At 41.6% G+C, this 18,905-nt stretch overlaps 1 protein-coding gene across 1 annotated transcript in view; it reads right to left on the bottom strand.

Annotated features, from left to right (window-relative positions):
• Positions 1 to 5,882: 5,882 nt before the first annotated feature.
• CRTAP (cartilage associated protein) overlaps positions 5,883 to 18,905 on the bottom strand; it is a 74,134-nt gene continuing 61,111 nt past the window's right edge. The window contains exon 7 of the mRNA XM_027847946.1: positions 5,883 to 6,484. Within this exon, the coding sequence (XP_027703747.1) occupies positions 6,434 to 6,484 (51 nt within the window). The 3' untranslated portion in view covers positions 5,883 to 6,433. The remainder of the gene's footprint in view (positions 6,485 to 18,905) is intronic.

Below are 18,905 nucleotides of genomic sequence, written 5' to 3'. Positions count from 1 at the left end.
CTAGCTGTGTGACCCTGGGCAAGTCACTTAACCCCCATTGCCCAACCAAAAAAAGAATAACTCAATTTAAGAATGATAGCACTCTGGCAGGAGATGGGAGCAGGGTCCCACCCGTGATTTCCCTGCTCCCAAAGAGCAAACTCCCTCCCCTGTTGCAGATCACCCCTTGTGGTACAGTTTATAATCTCAGAGAGTTGCTTATGGTACTAAGATGTTTAGACTAGCCCAGAGTCACTTGGGCAGTATATATATTGGAGGTAAAGATCATTCTGAACCTCCAGGCTGCTTCTTTTACTTATTAAATGTATATAGATCACGCTGTTCATTGAAATGAACCTGAACTGAAGAAGTCAAAAAAGAACAAGAAAGTTTCAACAGTAGGAATTTTCCCCTATTTCCCTATTTTCTATTATGTATGTGCATATGTGTGTGTGTGTGTGTGCGTGTGTGTGTGTGTGTGTATAACTCAGAAGTAAGGAGACTATTCTCATCTCTAGTTAATGTTGTTCCTTCAGAGCAGGAGTTCTTAACTTTTTTTGGTACCACACACTCCTTCGAAAATATCTAATAAAGCCGATGAACCTCTTCTTAAAACTGTGTTTTTAAATGCATCAAATAAAAGACATAAGATTATAAAAGAAACCAATCATATTGAAATGCTCTTTGTAGACAGGAAGACATGATCGAGTGCAACGTGGTCCAATGACGTCACTAATGTCAAAGTTATGATGAGCACAAACAATCTTTTGGGACATTTGCATCAACTATGATATGCCCTGACCAGGGTCATACAGTTGACTTTATGGACATTATCTCCTTTGATAATCACAACGATCCTGTAAGGTGGGTGCTATTATCATCCCCATTTTACAGTTGAGAAAACTGAGGCTGACAGAGATTAAATGACTTGCCCAGGGTCATCATACAGCTAGTAATTGTCTAAAGCAAGATTCAAACTCTGGTCTTCCTGATTCCAAGTCCAACACTCTACCCACTGAACCACCTGGTTGCTAAATCCAAGTATTTAACTGGTAGCATACCAAGGAGGACCAATACAAGACTCTAAGTAGGGGCAGCTAGGTGGCACAGTGGACAGAGCACCGGACATGGAGTCAGGAGGACCTGAGTTCAAATCTGGCCTTAGACACAAAACTTAACCCCAATTGCCCTCACCAAAAAAAAAAAAAGAAAAAACTCTACGTAAACACAGCTATGGTCCATACCAAAGGCAAAGGCCCAGGAAGATAACGAGATGCATGAAAGCAGTAAGTAGCATCACTTGTGTGATGTGACATCTGTGATGTGTTTAGCCCTTTTCAATTGTGTCTGACTCTTCATGACTCCACTTGGGCTTTTCTTGACAAAGATACTAGAGTGGGTTGCCATTTCCTTCTCCAGCTCATTTTATAGATGAGGAAACTGAGGCAAACAGGGTGAAGTGACTTGCCCAGGGTCACACAGCTAGTAACTGTCTGAGGCCAGATTTGAACTCAGGAAGATGAGTCTTCCTGACTCCAGGCTCCACACTATGCACTATGGTGCCACCTAGTGTCCCAGTCTGTGATGTGGTGACAACATAACTAACAACAATGTTTTTTAAAGGAATGGGGAATCATTAACCAAAGTAAGGTTACATTCCAGAAATGCATCAGTAGCATCCATGGCTCTCCCAATCCACGGCAATCATTGTAAATGGGAAAGGAACTGGGAGAACTCTTCTCAGGGTGAATGTACATGGCAAACCAAACGTTCACTTTGGGAGGTCTCAATGGAGATTATACTTTTTAGGAATCATTGGATTTGGGGCAAGAAATGACCTCAGAAATCATCTAGCTAGCCTCAAATCATCTAGCTAGTCCAATGCCCCCATTTTACAGATGAGAAAACAGAGAAACTGACAGGTTAAATGCCTTGCCCAAAGTCATGCAGGTATTAAATGTCAGAGACAGGATTTCAACCCAGGTTCTCTGGTGCCAAATCCAGCATTCTTGTCACTGACCCAAAGAAAGTCTCTCTTTTGCCCCTTCTCATTTGTTGGTTGGTAGGTTCTTTGGTCAATAAATCGAGTGATCAAGCAAGCATGAGGATACAAAGAAGAAGCAGACACAGTGCTTGCCCTTGAGAAGCATATATTCTACAGGGGGAGACAAGGTATACACAGGCATCAGAGTAGACAGAGTAAAGGAGAAGAAACCAGCATCCCAAGGGCCTAGCAGTAGGTCGCCTTTTTGAAATGCAAAGACAAAGAGGAGACTTCAGAAAATGGCCCTAGGAACCAGAAGATCTGTAGAGCAGGGCCTCACAGAAATGGGGCCTACAAACTACACAAAGATCCCCCAGGATAGCATATTGCTGTAGAAAACCACATATTGGTGTTATTTATGTTCTATTATACTTTTATTTATCTTGTTAACTATTTCCCAATTACATATTCATTTGGTTCATGTCAGACTTGGGAGTGTGGACATCTCTGCTGTGCAGTACCATATTTTTCTTTTTTCTTTCTTTTTTTGGGGGAGTGAGCCAATCAGGATTAAGTGACTTGTCCAGGGTCACACAGCTAGTAAGTATCAAATGTCTGAGGCCGGATTTGAACTCAGGTCCTCCTGACTCCAGGGACAGTGTTCTATCCACTGAGCCACCTAGCTGCCCCTAGTACCATATTTTAACCAAAAAAAAAAAAAAAAAAGAGTAAAACTAATCAGGAGCCCACAGGTGGAGAAAAAAAAATAGAATTTCTGTGTGGCACACGTTCATGGAGAAAACTCAAAATACTATGCCCAACAGCAAGGAAGAAATATTCAAGGTGCAAAATGAATAACTGCTGGCCCAGTCTTTGGGCCATTTGGCAGTCTGTTGGCAGTTACATGCAACAAAACCATTTGTTTGGTGACTTGGTTAGTGAAGAGAAGAGGGTAGGCTACGGATGATAATCTTCTCATTGTTATTTTGTTTGTTTTGGTCAATAAATCAAGAATTTATTAAACATTTGCTATGCCCCAGGTCCTGTGCTAAGTCCTGAGGATACAAAGAAAAAAGTAGAAACAGTCCCTGCCCTCAAGGAGCTTACATTCTAACATACCAGATAGGCATACAAAGTAAACAGAATTAAGCCGAAGTTACCAGAAGCAGCTAACTGTGGAAAGGAATACCTTAACTCTGCCTTAGATAGAAGGCTAAATATTTCCCAGATGAATTCTCTAAACAGTTTTCATGAATAGGCAGGGCTGCTTCCTAGGCCGCAGTCCTCTTTCCCTCCCTGCCCTGAGGGCCTCTTCCCCACGGAGTTCAAAAAGCAAATTGCTTGGGCCGAGGAAGAGTCCCAGCAGTGAGTATAGAGGAAAAAAAAGGGGATCTGCCCTTCTCTGGGGAGCTGCCATCTCCCCCAGTGGGAAATCATATTTTCCTTATTCAGCATCAGGCTTGATTGCCTATCAGGGGGCTGAGTTGATGTGAAAAATATGCTTTATTAACAATGCCAGCAATAAAAGTGTTAATTCACCAGGCCACAGAGCTCCCCTCTACAAACTGAACCCCCATCGGTTTTCCTGGGAGCTTCCTAGCCAAGTGTCTGGCCAAACAATCCTCACTGGCCCATTTCCTTTCATCTAGGGGAACTTCTGGGAAAAGAAGATGCTCAAAGCTTTAAACTCTTTTTAGGAATCTGGGTCAGTTCATGGTAGACTTTTAATTCAGTCTTACGGAACATCAAAAATTCAATAACCTGCAGAAGGTTTTCCCAATCCATTCTCCAACCTAAAGTGTCATGGAGAGGACTTACTGACTTCAAAGAAAGTAAAAATAAATAAAGCCAATAAAGGAATATGAGCATATCTGCAAAGCTAGATCCAATCTAATTTCACTAAACAAAAAATTAAGAACGAATTGTACATATAGTATCACTTAAGGGTGCTCATTCACCATCTCTATGGTCAATCCTAACTCAGTAGTTTGGAACGGGTTTCTTTCTTTTGGGGGGGGGGATTAGGTAAGTATGTAGAAGAGGGTTTGGGATGGGGATACTGCTCAGGCCTCTGAGATCTCTCCAAACTCTGAGATTCTATGATTTTAAAATAATTTCAATGGCAAGCCTGTCTTAAGCCTGAGATTATCTTTAGCTCAAAGACCTATTTAATGTACTTAGGAAAGAATGTTGACTCTTCAAAGTAGTCAAAAGAATTTAGCAATTCTGGGGTCCAGAAAAACCTTATTTTGCAGCTCACCTCTACATGGCTAATACAGCCAGGGAAGTATGGTATGGTGGAAAGAGTTCAGAAGACCTGGGTAGAAATCACAGCTCTGCTACTTATTTATTATGTGACCCACTGGCAAGTCACAACCTCTCTGGACTTAATTTTTCTCCTCTTTAAAATAAGGCAATGGCGCTCATTGATTGGGGAATGACTAAACAAATTATGGTATATTTTTGAAAGAAATGACAAATATGATGAATTCAGTGGAGCATAGAAAGATACATAAACTGATACAGAGGGAAGGTACCAGAACCAGGAAAATGACAACAACAATTTAAACATGAAGAAAATAAAACAATTCTATGTAATTATAATGAGCAAGCTTGGCCCTAGAGAAGAGTTAAGAAAAAACTCCCCCTTTCCTTTGCAGAGATGGACTCCTAGAGTGTGGCATGGTTCATAGGTTGTCTGGTATTGAGGGACAGATATTTCTTTCCTGTCTTTTGGATTTTGTTACAAAGGGACAACTCAATGGGTAGGGAAGTGGAGAAGATTTCATTCAAAAATGAGGGTGACAAAAAAAGCTACCAATAAAAATAAAATGCGGGGGGTGGAGCCAAGATGGCAGAGTAAAAGTAAAATTAAGTAAAATAAATAAATGGGACTGAATAATTTCCAAGGGCACATCTGACTCCAAATCCTCTGAATTAGTGGGACTGCACCTCTTTTCACAAGGAAAGTGATTAACCAAGAGTTGCTTCATTAGAGAAAAGAGTTCATATTGAACTTTTTCTATCTGAAGTTACTATTTATCATACAACATACAACCAGTGATTTCACTGATACAGGGATGTCTCAAGTGAAGAAACTCTCTACTGGTACAGGTTGGTATCTTCTTATGACATCTATGAGGCACAGTGGATAGAGTACTAGGCTTAGAGTTATGAAGACTCGAGTTCCAATTTGGCCTCAGACTAGCTTTGTGACCCTAGGCAAGTCACTTCATCTTTGTCCGCCTCAGTTTCCTAAACTGTAAAATAGAGATGATTGAAATAATAGCACCAAGTCACAGGGTTGTTGAGAGGATCAAATAAGATAATATCGGTAAAGTGCTTAGCATAACATCTGGGACGTAACAGATGCTTAACAAATACTTATTTTCCTTCCATTCTTTGCAATTTATAGTCTCTGAGAGTTTCCTGGGACACTAAGCAGTTAAATGATTAGCTTAGGGTCAGCTAGCCAGTCAGTGTTGGGAGGCAGGTTTTGAACACAGGTCTTCAGGCTTCAAAGCTGTCTCACTACCCTCTATGTCATGTCTCCTCTCACTGTAGAGTACAAGGACCCATCCTGTTGCACAGGGCACAAGTCTCTGTGTTGTTTTCTACATCCCCACCAGAGGAACTTTCTCCCATTGATTCTTTGACCCATTTTTTAGCTTCCATCCCCATGGGGCTCTGCTGGCTAGACTAGGAACTGCTTCTTGAAATTAGAAAGAAAGAGGAGAGGGAAATAAAGATTAAAAAAAGAAAAAGAAAAAAAAATAACACAGTTAGTGTTCCTAGGGTTTAACACTCCTGTTCTATCTTAACTTAGGGTTATCTCCTCACAAGGACACAAGTTACCATCATAAAAACCTTTCAATAAACCTTAGGAAACACATATGGAAATCCACAATGTCCACTTCCCTTATCTAAAGACCTTTAGGTTGGTTTTTATTGACGTTGGTGTCAAGGCACAAAATGGTGAGACTCAAGAGTCTTCCTTCTCCACCTCACCCCCTCTCCATTCACCCACTCCACAACCTCTCCAAGAGTTTTGTGAAAAAACAGTTTCTGATTCAGGAATCGATGAAGGACTTGAAAACTAAAACAAACAAATTCAACAGCAGCAGAAAGTTCTCATGATTGTCTCTCTTTTGGGTAAGGGCGGCTATTTTCATTAAGAAGATTATACCTTTGGAGAAAGCTGAGCAAGGAGACCAAATTGAGGACCACTCTTCAGCCAGACAGGTGGCCAGGGCTGATGGAGAGAAGGTACAAGGAGGAAGGGTTGGCCTCCCTGCTTATAGTGAGTACTGAGAGGTCAAAACTGGTGCTCTCCCTCTATGTCACAGCACAAAGGGAGGCTTTGAGGTATCATGAACCTGAGCAAAGGGAGTAAAAGGAAGAACCACTGTGGGCCTTGGGCTTCTTGGGGAATTGTCCACGTTGCTCTGGAATTCCTTTGGTTTGTTCCAATTAACTGCCTTCCTCCTCCAGGAGTTCATCCAAGTATTCCACAACTTCTCCCTAGGAGAATCAGGAGAATAATTTACTCAATGATCACAAAGACTAGAGGAAAAGAGCTGTTAAGATTTGAATATTCAGGGGCAGCTAGTAAGGAAATGGATAGAGCACAGGCTTTGGAGTCAAGAGGACCTGAGTTCAAATCCGACCTCAGACACTTGACACTTAACTAACTGTGTGACCTCGGGCAAGTTACTTAACCTGGATTGCAAATAAAAACAAACAAACAAACAAACAAAAACCAACTATTTGAGTACTCTAAAGACCAACGAGTAATCAGGAATTCAGAAGGACAATGGGAGCTGTGAGAGGAGAAGGGCTGAGCCAAAGCACCCGTATCCCAGGCTCTTCATCAAGGCCTCCACCCAACTTGTTCATGAAACCTGATAGAAAGCCAGGCAGTAGATGTGGCCTGTATTTATTGTAGTATTTATGTATTTCTTAACTATTTAACATTGAAACCTTGCTACCATTTTTTATTAGCTTCCTATTTTTTGTCACTGATGAAGTTGTTGAGTATCATGATTATGCCCCATCCCATTTTTCCCATAAGCCCTGTGATTTTTATTGCTCTTTTTCACATAACTTGGTGCTTGGGGGGAAGACTTATGTTGACTTAGAGCAGAACTGCCTGAACTTCTTTGCAAACCAACCCGTGAAGTCTGGACAACCTGAGTTGACTCTTTCCTCTGATGAATACTGTGGGTGTGAAGGTGTGGACCTTTATTGGTATAGGGAGTTTCCTTATCAAGGTATTACCCTAAAAAAAAATCACAACTCTTGGTAACCTCATTTTGAGGTTTTCTTGGCAAAGATACTTCTGCAGATCATTTTACAAATGAGGAACTGAGGCAAACAGGGTTAAGTGGTTTGTCCAGGGTCACACCACTAGTAAGTCTCTGAGGCCAGATTTGAACTCAGGAAGATGATTCCTGATTCCAAGCCTGGTGCTCCATCCACTGTACCACCTTGCTGCACCATATCACAGATCCCGGTCCCTATTTGTTACAAGTGCTTTTTGGGGGATGGGGGGGAGATCGTATTAAGGGTAGTGACATAGAAGAGATGCAGGAGGAGGAGGAAGATGAGGAAAAGGAAAAGAGCATCAGTGAAATATTTAAAAATCCCCAGATACGTGGTAGAATTTAGAATGCCTTTTTTTTTTAATCAGTATTTAGAAAAGAAGGTCTAACGCTGGCCTTATCAAATGATTGAAACCATGGTATAACCTCACTAGAAAGTAACCTGGAAAAACTACCCTTCCTCTCTGACCTGTCCCCCACCCCAAGCTCCAGCAGGCAATCACCATATTAAAGGGTGAGGACCCTTTGGGACAACCTTATAACATTCATCCTACAGTGGGTACTGACTGCTCACCCGCTTCTAGATGTCTGTATTGGCATGAGCATTTGCGTATTGGGTCTCAAAATGGCCCTGCCCACCATACGGAGAGACAGGCAGTGTCACAGAAAGACAGTTTGAAAGTCAGATGATACAGATTCAAATCTTGCTCTGACACTTTACACATATGTGCTTAATAAGTGCTTTTTTATTTATTCATTCATTCATTCATTTAAGTGCCAAGTGGGCTTCCAACCCTGCTTACCTGGAAGGACCTCATCCCCACTGAGTTCAAAATGGGATTGTTCAAAGAGTCACAATGCTGAGGGGCACAAAGCAGCACCAATTTGGTCCCAAGGTCACACAGAAATGGTCCCATATGACCTTGGTGGGGGGGAGGGGCAGTTCATTTACTCTCTCCGGGGCAGCTTCATAGGACTGTAACTCTAGAGGTTCAGGTACTCAGAGTCCACCAAATCTAACTTCCTCCTTTTATGAATGAGGAAACCGAGACCCAGGGAAATGAAATATCATGTGCAACCACACAGGCAGCGAGTATCTGAGGCAGAATTTGAACCGGCCCAGAACCAACACTTTCTTCTACTGTATCACGCAGACTTTTCTCAGCTGTAAAGAGGGACTTGGGCCAGGGGACCTCTGAGGTCCCTTCTGGCCCTGGATTTCTGTTCCTATTTCATAACTTCCTTTCCTTGGTCTGGTTTGCATAAATTTCCCCTCAGACCCTCCTGTTTATGGCCCCTCCACACACCTCATGTTGTTTTTTATTGCAAAGAATGAGAGCAGAGAATCCCCCCTAAGAAGCTTCATCCTCCTCCTTTCTCCCTATCTGGCTCTAGAATCCTTTTCCCTTCCCTGCTCAGGCCTGAGGAGCTCAGGGCAATCCCTACTGTGGTAGCCTGACCTCCCAAGGATATAAAGCAATCTAGAGGAATTTTCCTCGTCTGACACTCAAAAAACCAGGGACTGTCGGCTTCTTTCAAGTTTTTAATGCATAGCTTCATAAAAAATGTTGCCCTGACCTTGGGGATCTTTAAGATTTTGGAGCAATTTAGAACGTTATCAGGTATACAAGTAATAAAGGAGGCTATTAATTTTTTTTACTAAATGTTTCTACTGTGCCATGCCTGAGATTAGGAAAAATTAAATTTATAAGTGTGGAAGGCAATTGCTTGTAAAAGCAAAGTCACTGAAGAGCTTGAGAGTCAACATGGGAGCCCCGCTGGGCCTGAAAGTTAGGAAATCTGGGTTGCCGTCCCAGCTGTGCCACAAATTAGCTGGGGAGCCAAAAACAAGGGACTTTACATGTCAGTGCCTCAGACCTCTCTTCTATAAAATGAGGGGACCAGACTAGTTTAGAGGTTTTTCATCTCTTTTGTGCCTTTTCACTGTCTAGTGAAGGCTATGGACCCCTTTCTCAGAATAATTTGGGGTTTTTGTTTTTTAAGACTTAGTCACCCTCTCTTAGTCAGCCAGAAAGTGCAGCAGTCACCCACAAGTCAGATCCCACTACTGATTGGAACAGTGCTCCATTTGACCCACTCTATCTCTGACCTGCCACATTGGGGTGCCATATTGTTGCCAGACTTAGCTCAAACATCCAGTCAGTTTAAGTGACACTTCAGCTCAAAACTCCTAAACTCAAGTAATCCACCAGCTTCAGCCTGTTCAGTAACAGAGGTTATAAATATAAGCTACCACGACCAGCCCAGATGCATTAAATAAAATACATAGCATCACAAAGGAAAACAATTATACTGTAACACCATTACTGAAACATGAAAACAAACAAGTTCATGGACCCCAGGGTAAAGAACTCCTGATATGCATCTTTAATGTCCCTCCAGCTCTACATGATACTAAGATGTGAGCTTCGGTTTTCCCATCTGTAAAATGGGAACGATGATATTTATGTCACTTATCCCCTATTCCCATCCTAGCTATATTTCTGACTTCCTGAACTTAAACCTCATGCATTAGCTACAGTCTCAACCTGGAACTTTCCTTGGGTTTTGGGCCTCCTCAACCTGGAGGATCAAGCTACCCCCATAGTCTCCTCACTTTGGAACATACCTCTGCCGTGCTGGCCCCCTTCTCCCACCGGAGAGTTCTTCTCTGGGCCTCCATTTTGAAGAGGGGACCAGCCCAACCAACCTTCATTTTCCTCTCAGGTGTGCTTCAGACTTTCTGGACATCATCTCCATGGGCAATGAGGGTCGTCATCCCTCTCTTCTTTTGGGCTCCCGTTTATGTGTAGTCTTTCCTCATTAGAATGTAAGCCCTTTTATTTTTCTTGGGGTTTTTTTTTTTTTGGGCGGGGTCTGTGATTTCTTTCACAATATGACTAATATGGAAATGTGTTCTGCATGACTCTACATATATAACCTACAACAAAGTGCTTGCCTTCTCAATGAAAGGGAAGAGGAGGGAGGGAGGGAGAGAATTTGGAACTCATATTAAAAAATATGAATATTAAATTTTTTTACATGTAATTGGGAAAAAAATTTTTTTTAAATATTGTAAGCCCCCTTGAAGGTGGGGACTGCCTTTCTTCTTGCGTATATATGTATTTCTAGTGCTTAGAACTGTGCCTGGCACACAGTGAGTCATTAATAAATGCTTGTTGCCTCGTTGTCTCGCTGCCTACCCCCAAGGTCCTCTCTCAATCCCAGGGGTGAGGAACCTGCTGCCTCAAGGCCACCTGTGGCCCTCTAGGTCCTCAAGTGTGGCCCTTTGACTGAATCCAAACTTCACTGACCGAATTTGTCAAAGGGCCACACTTGATGTGGCCCCCAGGCAGCAGGTTCCCCACCCCTGCTCTATCCATTTATAAACAAACAAAAAGAATGAATCCTGAAATGTGTTTTGTAAATCTTAAAGCACTGTTTACATGGAGCTGATATGATCTTTTGGAGGACCCCAGAAGGAAAATGCAGATGGCAGCTGCTTTTTAGTTAAGGAATGGTCGCTGCTCCTCGGGCAGCTTTACCTCCCATCTGCCTAAGCCCCTGCAGAGAAAACATCTGCAGCCTTGAAGTGACCAGCTTGTGCAGGAGGAAGGTTTATTTGGCTCTCGGCCCTCTTGAACCATTTAAAAAATACAGAAATGCAAGAATGGGGAGCAGAAACATCCCCAGGCCTTTCTAAGAATTTATCTCGCTCATAAATAGGAGAAATAGGTGTGTGTATGGATGACTATGCCACCATTTAATAAACAATGATTAAATACCTACTTTGCTCAAGGCAGGAGGCAGCTAAATGGCTCAGTGGATAGAGCACTGGGCCTGGATTCAAGAACAACTGAGTTTAAATCTGACCTCAGACATTTACTAGCCATGGCAAATCACTTAATCTCTGTTTATTCAACTTAAACCTTGGCTAGCTGTGTGACCCTGGACAAATCACTTAATCTCTATGAGGTTGGTGTGGAAACTCCCTGCACCAATTTAAACCCAGATGGGCAATTTAGCTGTAACTTTGAGAATCCACTGAGGCACTAAGTAGCTAAGCAAATTGCCTGTGGTCACATAGATAACATTCCCAGATTGTTGCTCAGTCCTTTTGATCGTGTCCGATTCTTTGTGACTCTATTTGGAGTTTTCTTGGCAAAGATACTGGAGTGGTTTGCCCTTTCCTTCTTGAGCTCATTTTTACAGATGAAGAAACTGAGGCAAGCAGGGTTAAGTGACTTGCCCAGGGTCACACAGCTAGTAAGTGTCTGAGGTCACATTTGAACTCAGGAAGATGAGTCTTACTGACTTCAGGCCAGGTGCTCTATGTACTATGGCGCCACCTAGTTGCCCAATATGCATCCTAAATAGGACTTGATCCAAGGTTTTCCTGACCTGGAAGTCAACTCTCCATTCAAAATGAGAGATAAATTGTCTCTTAGACTGAGTGTGCAAATGACAAAACAGACATCAGTCCATTTCATTCAGTCTAATACATGAATTCGATGTAATGCATTCTCACTGTGTTATAAAAAACAATGAACATAAGGAATTCAGAGAAGCACGGGAAGACTTACCAGAACTAATGCAGTGAAGTAAGCAGAAACAGGGAAACAATGTAACAACATACACAATAACAACAACAATGTAAATGAGAAGAACAAAAAACAAAAGGAAGAAAGAGTTGAAGGCTATGTATCTAAAATTACCTAAAAGAAATTATAAGAAAATGCACCTCCCTTCCTTTTTTTTTTTTTCAGCAGAGGTGAAGGACCACAAGTAAAGAGCACTAGATACACCGACTTAGTTTTCCTGAACTACTTTTTTTATTCATTGCTACAAGCAATGGTCTATTGGGAAGGGAAGAGCAATATATTTGGAAATAAAGGGGATATAAAAACAAAATATATCAATAAAAAGAGAAAAAAAATTCTAATTGGGAAAAATAAAATGTGCAAAGGGGAAAATGAATGCAATATTCCATTTTCAATAAAAAATTACTATCATTTTTTGTCTTTCTGATACAGATAAATGACTATTCCCTACCCTGGGTCAGGTCAGGTGTCCTTGCCCAAACTCCTCAACTGGGGCTACACTGATTCCTAGAGCTCACCCTGGGGCAGGCTAACACCAGACAAGGTCTGAGGCAGGTCTCCATCCGCCTTCAGAGGTAGCAAAGTTTGAGTCAAGTTTAGAGTTCAGAGGTTGAGTCAAAGTTTAGGGGAGAATTAATGCCCTGGAATTTGCCTTGGGGGTTTAGAGAACCATTTAGAGAGCTAGTTCCCTTCCCTCCCACCCTCCCACCCCTCCCCAAGGCCAATATATGGGGTCTGCTCTAGGTCTCCAGGTCCCCATACACACATACACACATGAATGCATGTACACATGGAAACATTACAGGGTAGTGAGTGAGTTAGTCTCCTTCCCTCCAGTTCTGCTCCCCCGTCAATGTCGCCTGATGGAGAAATTCACCAAGCTGTCAAATGGAGAGCTAAGAATAAATAGTTGGTATCATTAGCCTTGCACCCTACCTCCCACTATGGCAAGCTATCGACTCTTGGTGTGGAATGTGGACTTAAGCCTCAGAAGCATTCTGCACAGAGGAGATAGACAAATATTTTCTCAGTGCTAATTCCAGGGAAACAACCTCCCTCTACCCGTACCTAACAGTTTCACACTACCCTGAATGCCAACGGATTTGGGAAGCTCTGGTCCCCATGGAAAAGATGTGAGCCAGGATCACCAATGCCAGTTTGTTCTCTGATGTGAAAGCTTCCTGGCTTTTTTTTTTCCCTGTAACTGATCCCAGGATGGAGAACTCTTAACCACCACCTCCCTGCCTCCACCATCCCCCATCTTTGATTTACTGGACCTCTTTCCCATGCTTTTAGAAAGGGAGAATTCTTTGCCCTAATAGCTGTATCATCATGTTGAGGCGGAAGCATTTTTAACTCCCAGAATGCCATAGTCATCTTAGTTAACTCCAATCCATATAGGATTATATATTTAGAGCTGAAAAAAGACCTCAGAGGCCATCTAGTTCAAGCCTCTCATTTTACAGATGAGGAAACTGAGTCCCAAGAAAGTTAAGTAACTTGCCCAATGTCACATAGGTTCCTTGGACTTTTTCTAGCTTCCATGGCTATTGAGCATTCATCTCTAACATGAAACCAAGAGACCTGGGTTTGAATCTTTGCTTTGAAATCCATTTTCACACTGTGTGACCTTGGGCAATTCACTTCCCTTCTCATCTGTAAAATGAAAAGGAACTGGATTTGGTGATTGCAAATATGCCTTCTAGCTCTAAGAATCAGTGCATCTGGGAAACTAGTCATGAACACCATGGCTATTTTGGGTAATTTTTGCACATCCCCAACTGTGAGGATCCTTTTCTATCCCAAGTGGGGATCTAGTTCTATAATTCTATCTAATTCCCTGTCTTGTTAATTACTGATACCGAAGACTGGCTCTAGCCACTGAGGGGTGATGACTCTGTGTCCTCCAATCCCAACAGCATTTTACCTGAAATGTTGGATAGTAATAAGCCACTTAGGTTTCCAGAAATATAGGGTCTCATCTCTCTAGACTTGTCTATAGCAATTGAGCAAGAGAATCTAAAATGTGAAGCATCTACCGTGGCCAGCTTCAGGAAGAGTTCACAACTAGCCATGAGCCCATGCCAAAGCTTTAGCTGGCCTACAAATGGGCATGAAGAGAAAGACAATCAATCATCCAGAACCAAGTAGATTGCACTTTCCAGTTTCATTTGTAAAACAATTTCTTATCCCCAACTCAATTTATTTTTATGAGTAAAAATTCATTGCTTGGGGGTTAATTTCACAGGCTCAGTCATGTCATTCAACCTGTTCTTTAGAAGGACGAATACTAAAGCTGAAGCTTAAACACTTTGGCTACATTATGAGAAGATGGAACTCAATGGAACTCAAAAGACCCTGATGTTGGGCAAGATGGAAGGCAAACGGAGACGGGGATGGCAGAGGATGAGAAGGATAGATGGGGTCATGGAAGCAATGAGCATGAGCCTGGACAGGCTTTGGTAGATAAGAGGAGGATGGCAGGACCTGGTGTGCTGTAGTCCATGAGGTCAGAGAGAGTCAGACACAACTGAAAAAGTCAAGACACTTCTCAAACAGTAAAGCTCAATCTTCACAGTCTGGCATTCCAACTCCTCTACATTCCAGTGCTACTGTAGTTACCTGTATAATACCTAGTTTACTGACTTTTGGGACATTACTTAATAGCTGGAAGAATCCAACCCAAAAAAGAATTGGAGGGGGGAGGAAAGGTAATGAATTAAATAATCCCTTGAGCAGTGTCCCAGCCTGAGATTAAAATATATCTACTATGACTTGACTCTGTTTTATACGTTCTAGATTAGATCAGCGGCTTCCTGTGTTTGGGTGAAAACAAAGATTCCATCTGGAGTGTCTCCACCCCAAAGGGAGATCTCCACCTTGTCCCTCCCCACACCCTTGAAATCCCGTCTCGAGACACCCAACATAACATCTTTAATCCTATGGAGACTAAGCCTGAAGCACCAAGGCACTGGTAGCTCATTCTATCAAGAAAAAAAAAAGTGAAGGCTGATGTTGGAGGATGTAGTGGGTGGTGGAAGAGAAGAGATGGGATGATATGCTGCCCAATTTCGTAGCGGGGTGAGTTTTATCCCAGCTATGCAAGCCTGGTTCCAATAGTACATTCTAGAAAACATTTTTTATACCCCTTTCCACCCTTCCAAATGGGACGTTTGATTTCCTAAGGACTCTGGGGCTTCCAACATCTATGTAGAAATCCCCAAGGTCTGGGCCAGCTTTTTTGACCTATCTTTGCTTGGATGAGTCAATGGGTATAAATCAGCAATTGGAAATCAACATACTTTTTTAAGTTAAGAAATGACAAGAACTCTAAGACACTCAGGCCAGAGTTTGACTCATCCACCTGTAGTACATGTTTGAGAAACCTGATAAAGCATAAGAGAAGTCAAGGACCAGGGAAGAGGAGAACCTTGTTAGCACTCTCTGTGTGTCTTAGGAGAGTAGATTAAGGGAAGAGTCAGGAATAACAGGGATCCCCAGAGACCAAAAGCTCCACAAAACTACTGGAAACTAATAAAATATACTGGCTGGGTCTCTACAGCACAAAGGCAAACAGGATGTTGAAGTCATGAATAATTTAAGTAATATTTCACAAAATCAAGCATTTTTTAAATTATCCAGATAATGAAAGAAAAAACAATTTGAGGATTAAGAGGAGAAAAATGGTGAATTGTCCTTGACATTTGTTTTATCAATGAACAATCAGGTGGTAAAGAGTCCCTCAAGACACTTCCTTCTTTAGTTCCATTCAAGAAGACTCACCTCTTTGCTCTGTAAACACTATTGCTATTGGGGAAGGGTGTTTTGGGAGGATGGTATGAGTAACAAAGCAGCAAAATCACCACTAGACAAAGGCCCTGTCATATCCAAGTACCTCAGAGGGATAAAAGTCTTGGTAGACTAGAGGATGGGAAGAAGATATCAGAAGCAGACAGTGGGTAAACTCACATCCAGTGTTATCTATATTACAAGGACACAAGGTTAGCACTGAAGGCAGAGGCTTTTTGAAGGAGAAGGACTGACTCTTGGGCAGTATCTAATGGATTAGCCATATGCTAAGTTAAATGAAGAGATTATAATTGGACAGTAAATAAGAGTGGAGCATGGGGAAAGGAGTTATAGGAGGACGTGGTTGATGCAAATGTGAAGATTAAGGTTGGATACATTTTAGCTCATGCTAAATAGAAATCATATGAAGCAAAGTGGAATGAAAGGATCAATCACATTAGCATGTGAAGGAATAATACAGGCATAAATAAGCCTGTGATTATAGTGAAATGGGTATGTGAAAAAATTGGACACGGGCATTTACCATCAATCCTTTCCTGATCTGGCGTGCTGGTATGTGTGTATATCATTGCACACCTATTCTACACATTATCCCTCAGAACCCCCTTGTAGCCACTTGCAGCCAAGCATGGTTTCACCCTCTGGTTGGTTATTCCGTGTCCAACTGTTCCTGTTAAAATGACAGTGGAGAATCCCACTTACTCCACCTCTGACTTGCAAGGATAGAGGGACCTACATGCTCATCCTTTCTTAGATACCCCAATGGAAGTAAAGGGGTTACAACCCTTGGACTAACTAAAACACAACAGGGTATTACCAAAAGTACAACAACAATTACCTAAACATTACCAAGAAGTGGAACAAGAGCTTAAATATTTGGGCAGGATTTTGCAAAGGAAAAGATCCATTATTAATGACATGATCATTAGTACTAGATAAAAAATTGCAGAACATTGGAAAGAGTGGAAGGAGATTAAAAACCTGCACTTGTTCAGCCATTTCCGTTTCAGTTGTATCCAACTCTTCACGATCCCATTTGGGGTTTTCTTGGCAAAGATACTGGAGTGGTTCACCGTTTTGTTCCCCAGCTCATTTTACAGATGAGAAAACTGAGGCCAACAAGGTTAGTGACTTGCCCAGGGTCACATAGCTACTAAGTATTTGAGGCTACATTTGAACTCAAGAGGATGAGTCTTCATGACTCCAGCTCTGGCATTCTATCCACTGTACCACCTAGCTGCCCCCAAAACTTGCACTACATCTTCCCATACTTGTGTAGCATTCTTGGCCTACAGAAAACTTGCCAGGAGAAACCATAGGACAGCTGGCAAAAACATGAATTAGAATCTTCCCTGGTCCACCAAAGACTTATTTAAAGATGTTTTGATGCTTAATGTGAAATTAATGCTTGTGCGTCATGTTTGTTCTAATCCTAAATGAATTGAGTACACATATTTGGAATTGCTATATGGATAATTTTAGTGATCATTGTGATCTTAGGTATAGCTCATTCTAGATCGCTACAGGAGTAGGCAGCAGAGGATGGAATGTGGTGGGAATAAATATGTTAATTTAGGATGAGCAACTCCGTTTTGTTTTAAGCTTACATTTTGTGATGAAGTATTGTTATGTAAGCTGTTTTTCAGAAGATAAAGACGAGTGGTATAATTTGGCAATGACATGTGTGTCCCCCAGATTTAGTAAACAACTCCTAATGATGTGTGTGTCCCCCATATCTGATAAATAACAGATTAAAAATTGATGTTAGTTTTGATTGATGGGCTTCTTTTCATCATAAGCTTAAATAATCAATTACTAATCAGAAATACACAACTTGTAAATTTCCTTAGCCAAAACCATAAAAACCCATCAGAGGCCCCAGTCATACAAAACACAAGCAAAATAAATTCAAGATAATTTTGGGGGAGTGGGTAGGGGGTGGGAAACCGATCAGGGAAGGCTGCATGTAGATGATGGCACTTGAGCTGAGTTTTGAAGGCAATAAGACCTCTCATTTTTCCCTTCTTGCATCCAGGTGTGTGAACAGAACTATCTCTAGACGCCTATGGAACTTAGCCAGCGACGAGGCAGCAGACAACTCTCAACTCAATTCAATTCAGTCCAACTCAGCTCAACTCTATTCAACTTAATAAGGCGCCCAGATCTAGTGAAATGTTATAGGATGGAATTTAACTCCATTTAAGTCATTAAGTGCATGATTTGGCACATGAGGAAGCCTCAGAACAGTGCGCATTGTATTTTCAGCTCTTTTTTCCCTAACTTTCCTCTGCCTTCTCTCCCCATAACTAATTACTTACAAGATCCGGGAAGAGAACAGCCAATACAATTGTAAATAATACTAGTGGTTCACATTTACATGGTGCTTTCAGACTTACTAAGTGCTTTCCAGCTGAATGATATAAGATTGTAATGATCTTGTCTGGCCTCAAAGATATATTAGAAGGCATCATCCCACCCCTCACTTCTTTGCAAAGGTGGCAGCATTTAAGTATGGATTGGAACAGGGCCTGTGATTTCATTGGCACAAGGAACCTCTTGGTTGAATAAATGCCATTTATGAAGGAGATCAGTACCCCTTTTTTGTGCAATTTATAGACTTAAAGAGTTGCTAAGAGCCCCGAGAAGTTAAGTTACTTGCTCAGGGTATATCAAAGGCAAAACTCAAAAAAACCTGGTCTTCCTGGCTATGAGACCAGTCTTCTATCCACTGTGCCATACTGCCTCTCATGGGTATGGAAATGTTGCATATAACATCAGATTTTTTTCAATAGGTTACTTAGTTTTACGGAATCTTTTTCCTTCTTTGTTCTAAGGAATGATCTCTGGGATCAGGAAAGGAAAGGGATACATTGGAAAATGTAGGTGATGTCAAAACAAAAGATATAAATAAAAATTTATTTTAAAATATTAAAAGAAATTAAATGATTTCCTCACAAAAAAGCTTTGTGAAATATGAAGTCCATTTTAGAGAGAAGGAAACTGAGGCACAAAGGTTCAATGAATCAGCTAGGGTCACAACTGTTGGATCTAGGTTTCAAAATTGGGCTCTTGATTCTGAGATTAATGTTCTTTCTCTGACAACAAACTGCATTTTTCTAACTGTTGAAAGTGCTACTGCTCAGCAAATATATATGAGGATCAAACACACACACACACACACACACACACACACACACACACACACACACA

The sequence above is a fragment of the Vombatus ursinus genome, unplaced genomic scaffold (genome assembly GCF_900497805.2).
Source record: "Vombatus ursinus unplaced genomic scaffold, bare-nosed wombat genome assembly UNPS02005459.1, whole genome shotgun sequence".
Lineage (NCBI taxonomy): Eukaryota > Metazoa > Chordata > Mammalia > Diprotodontia > Vombatidae > Vombatus > Vombatus ursinus.
The sequence above is the reverse complement of the archived record's forward strand: the minus strand, read 5'-3'. Positions and strand labels throughout refer to the sequence as shown.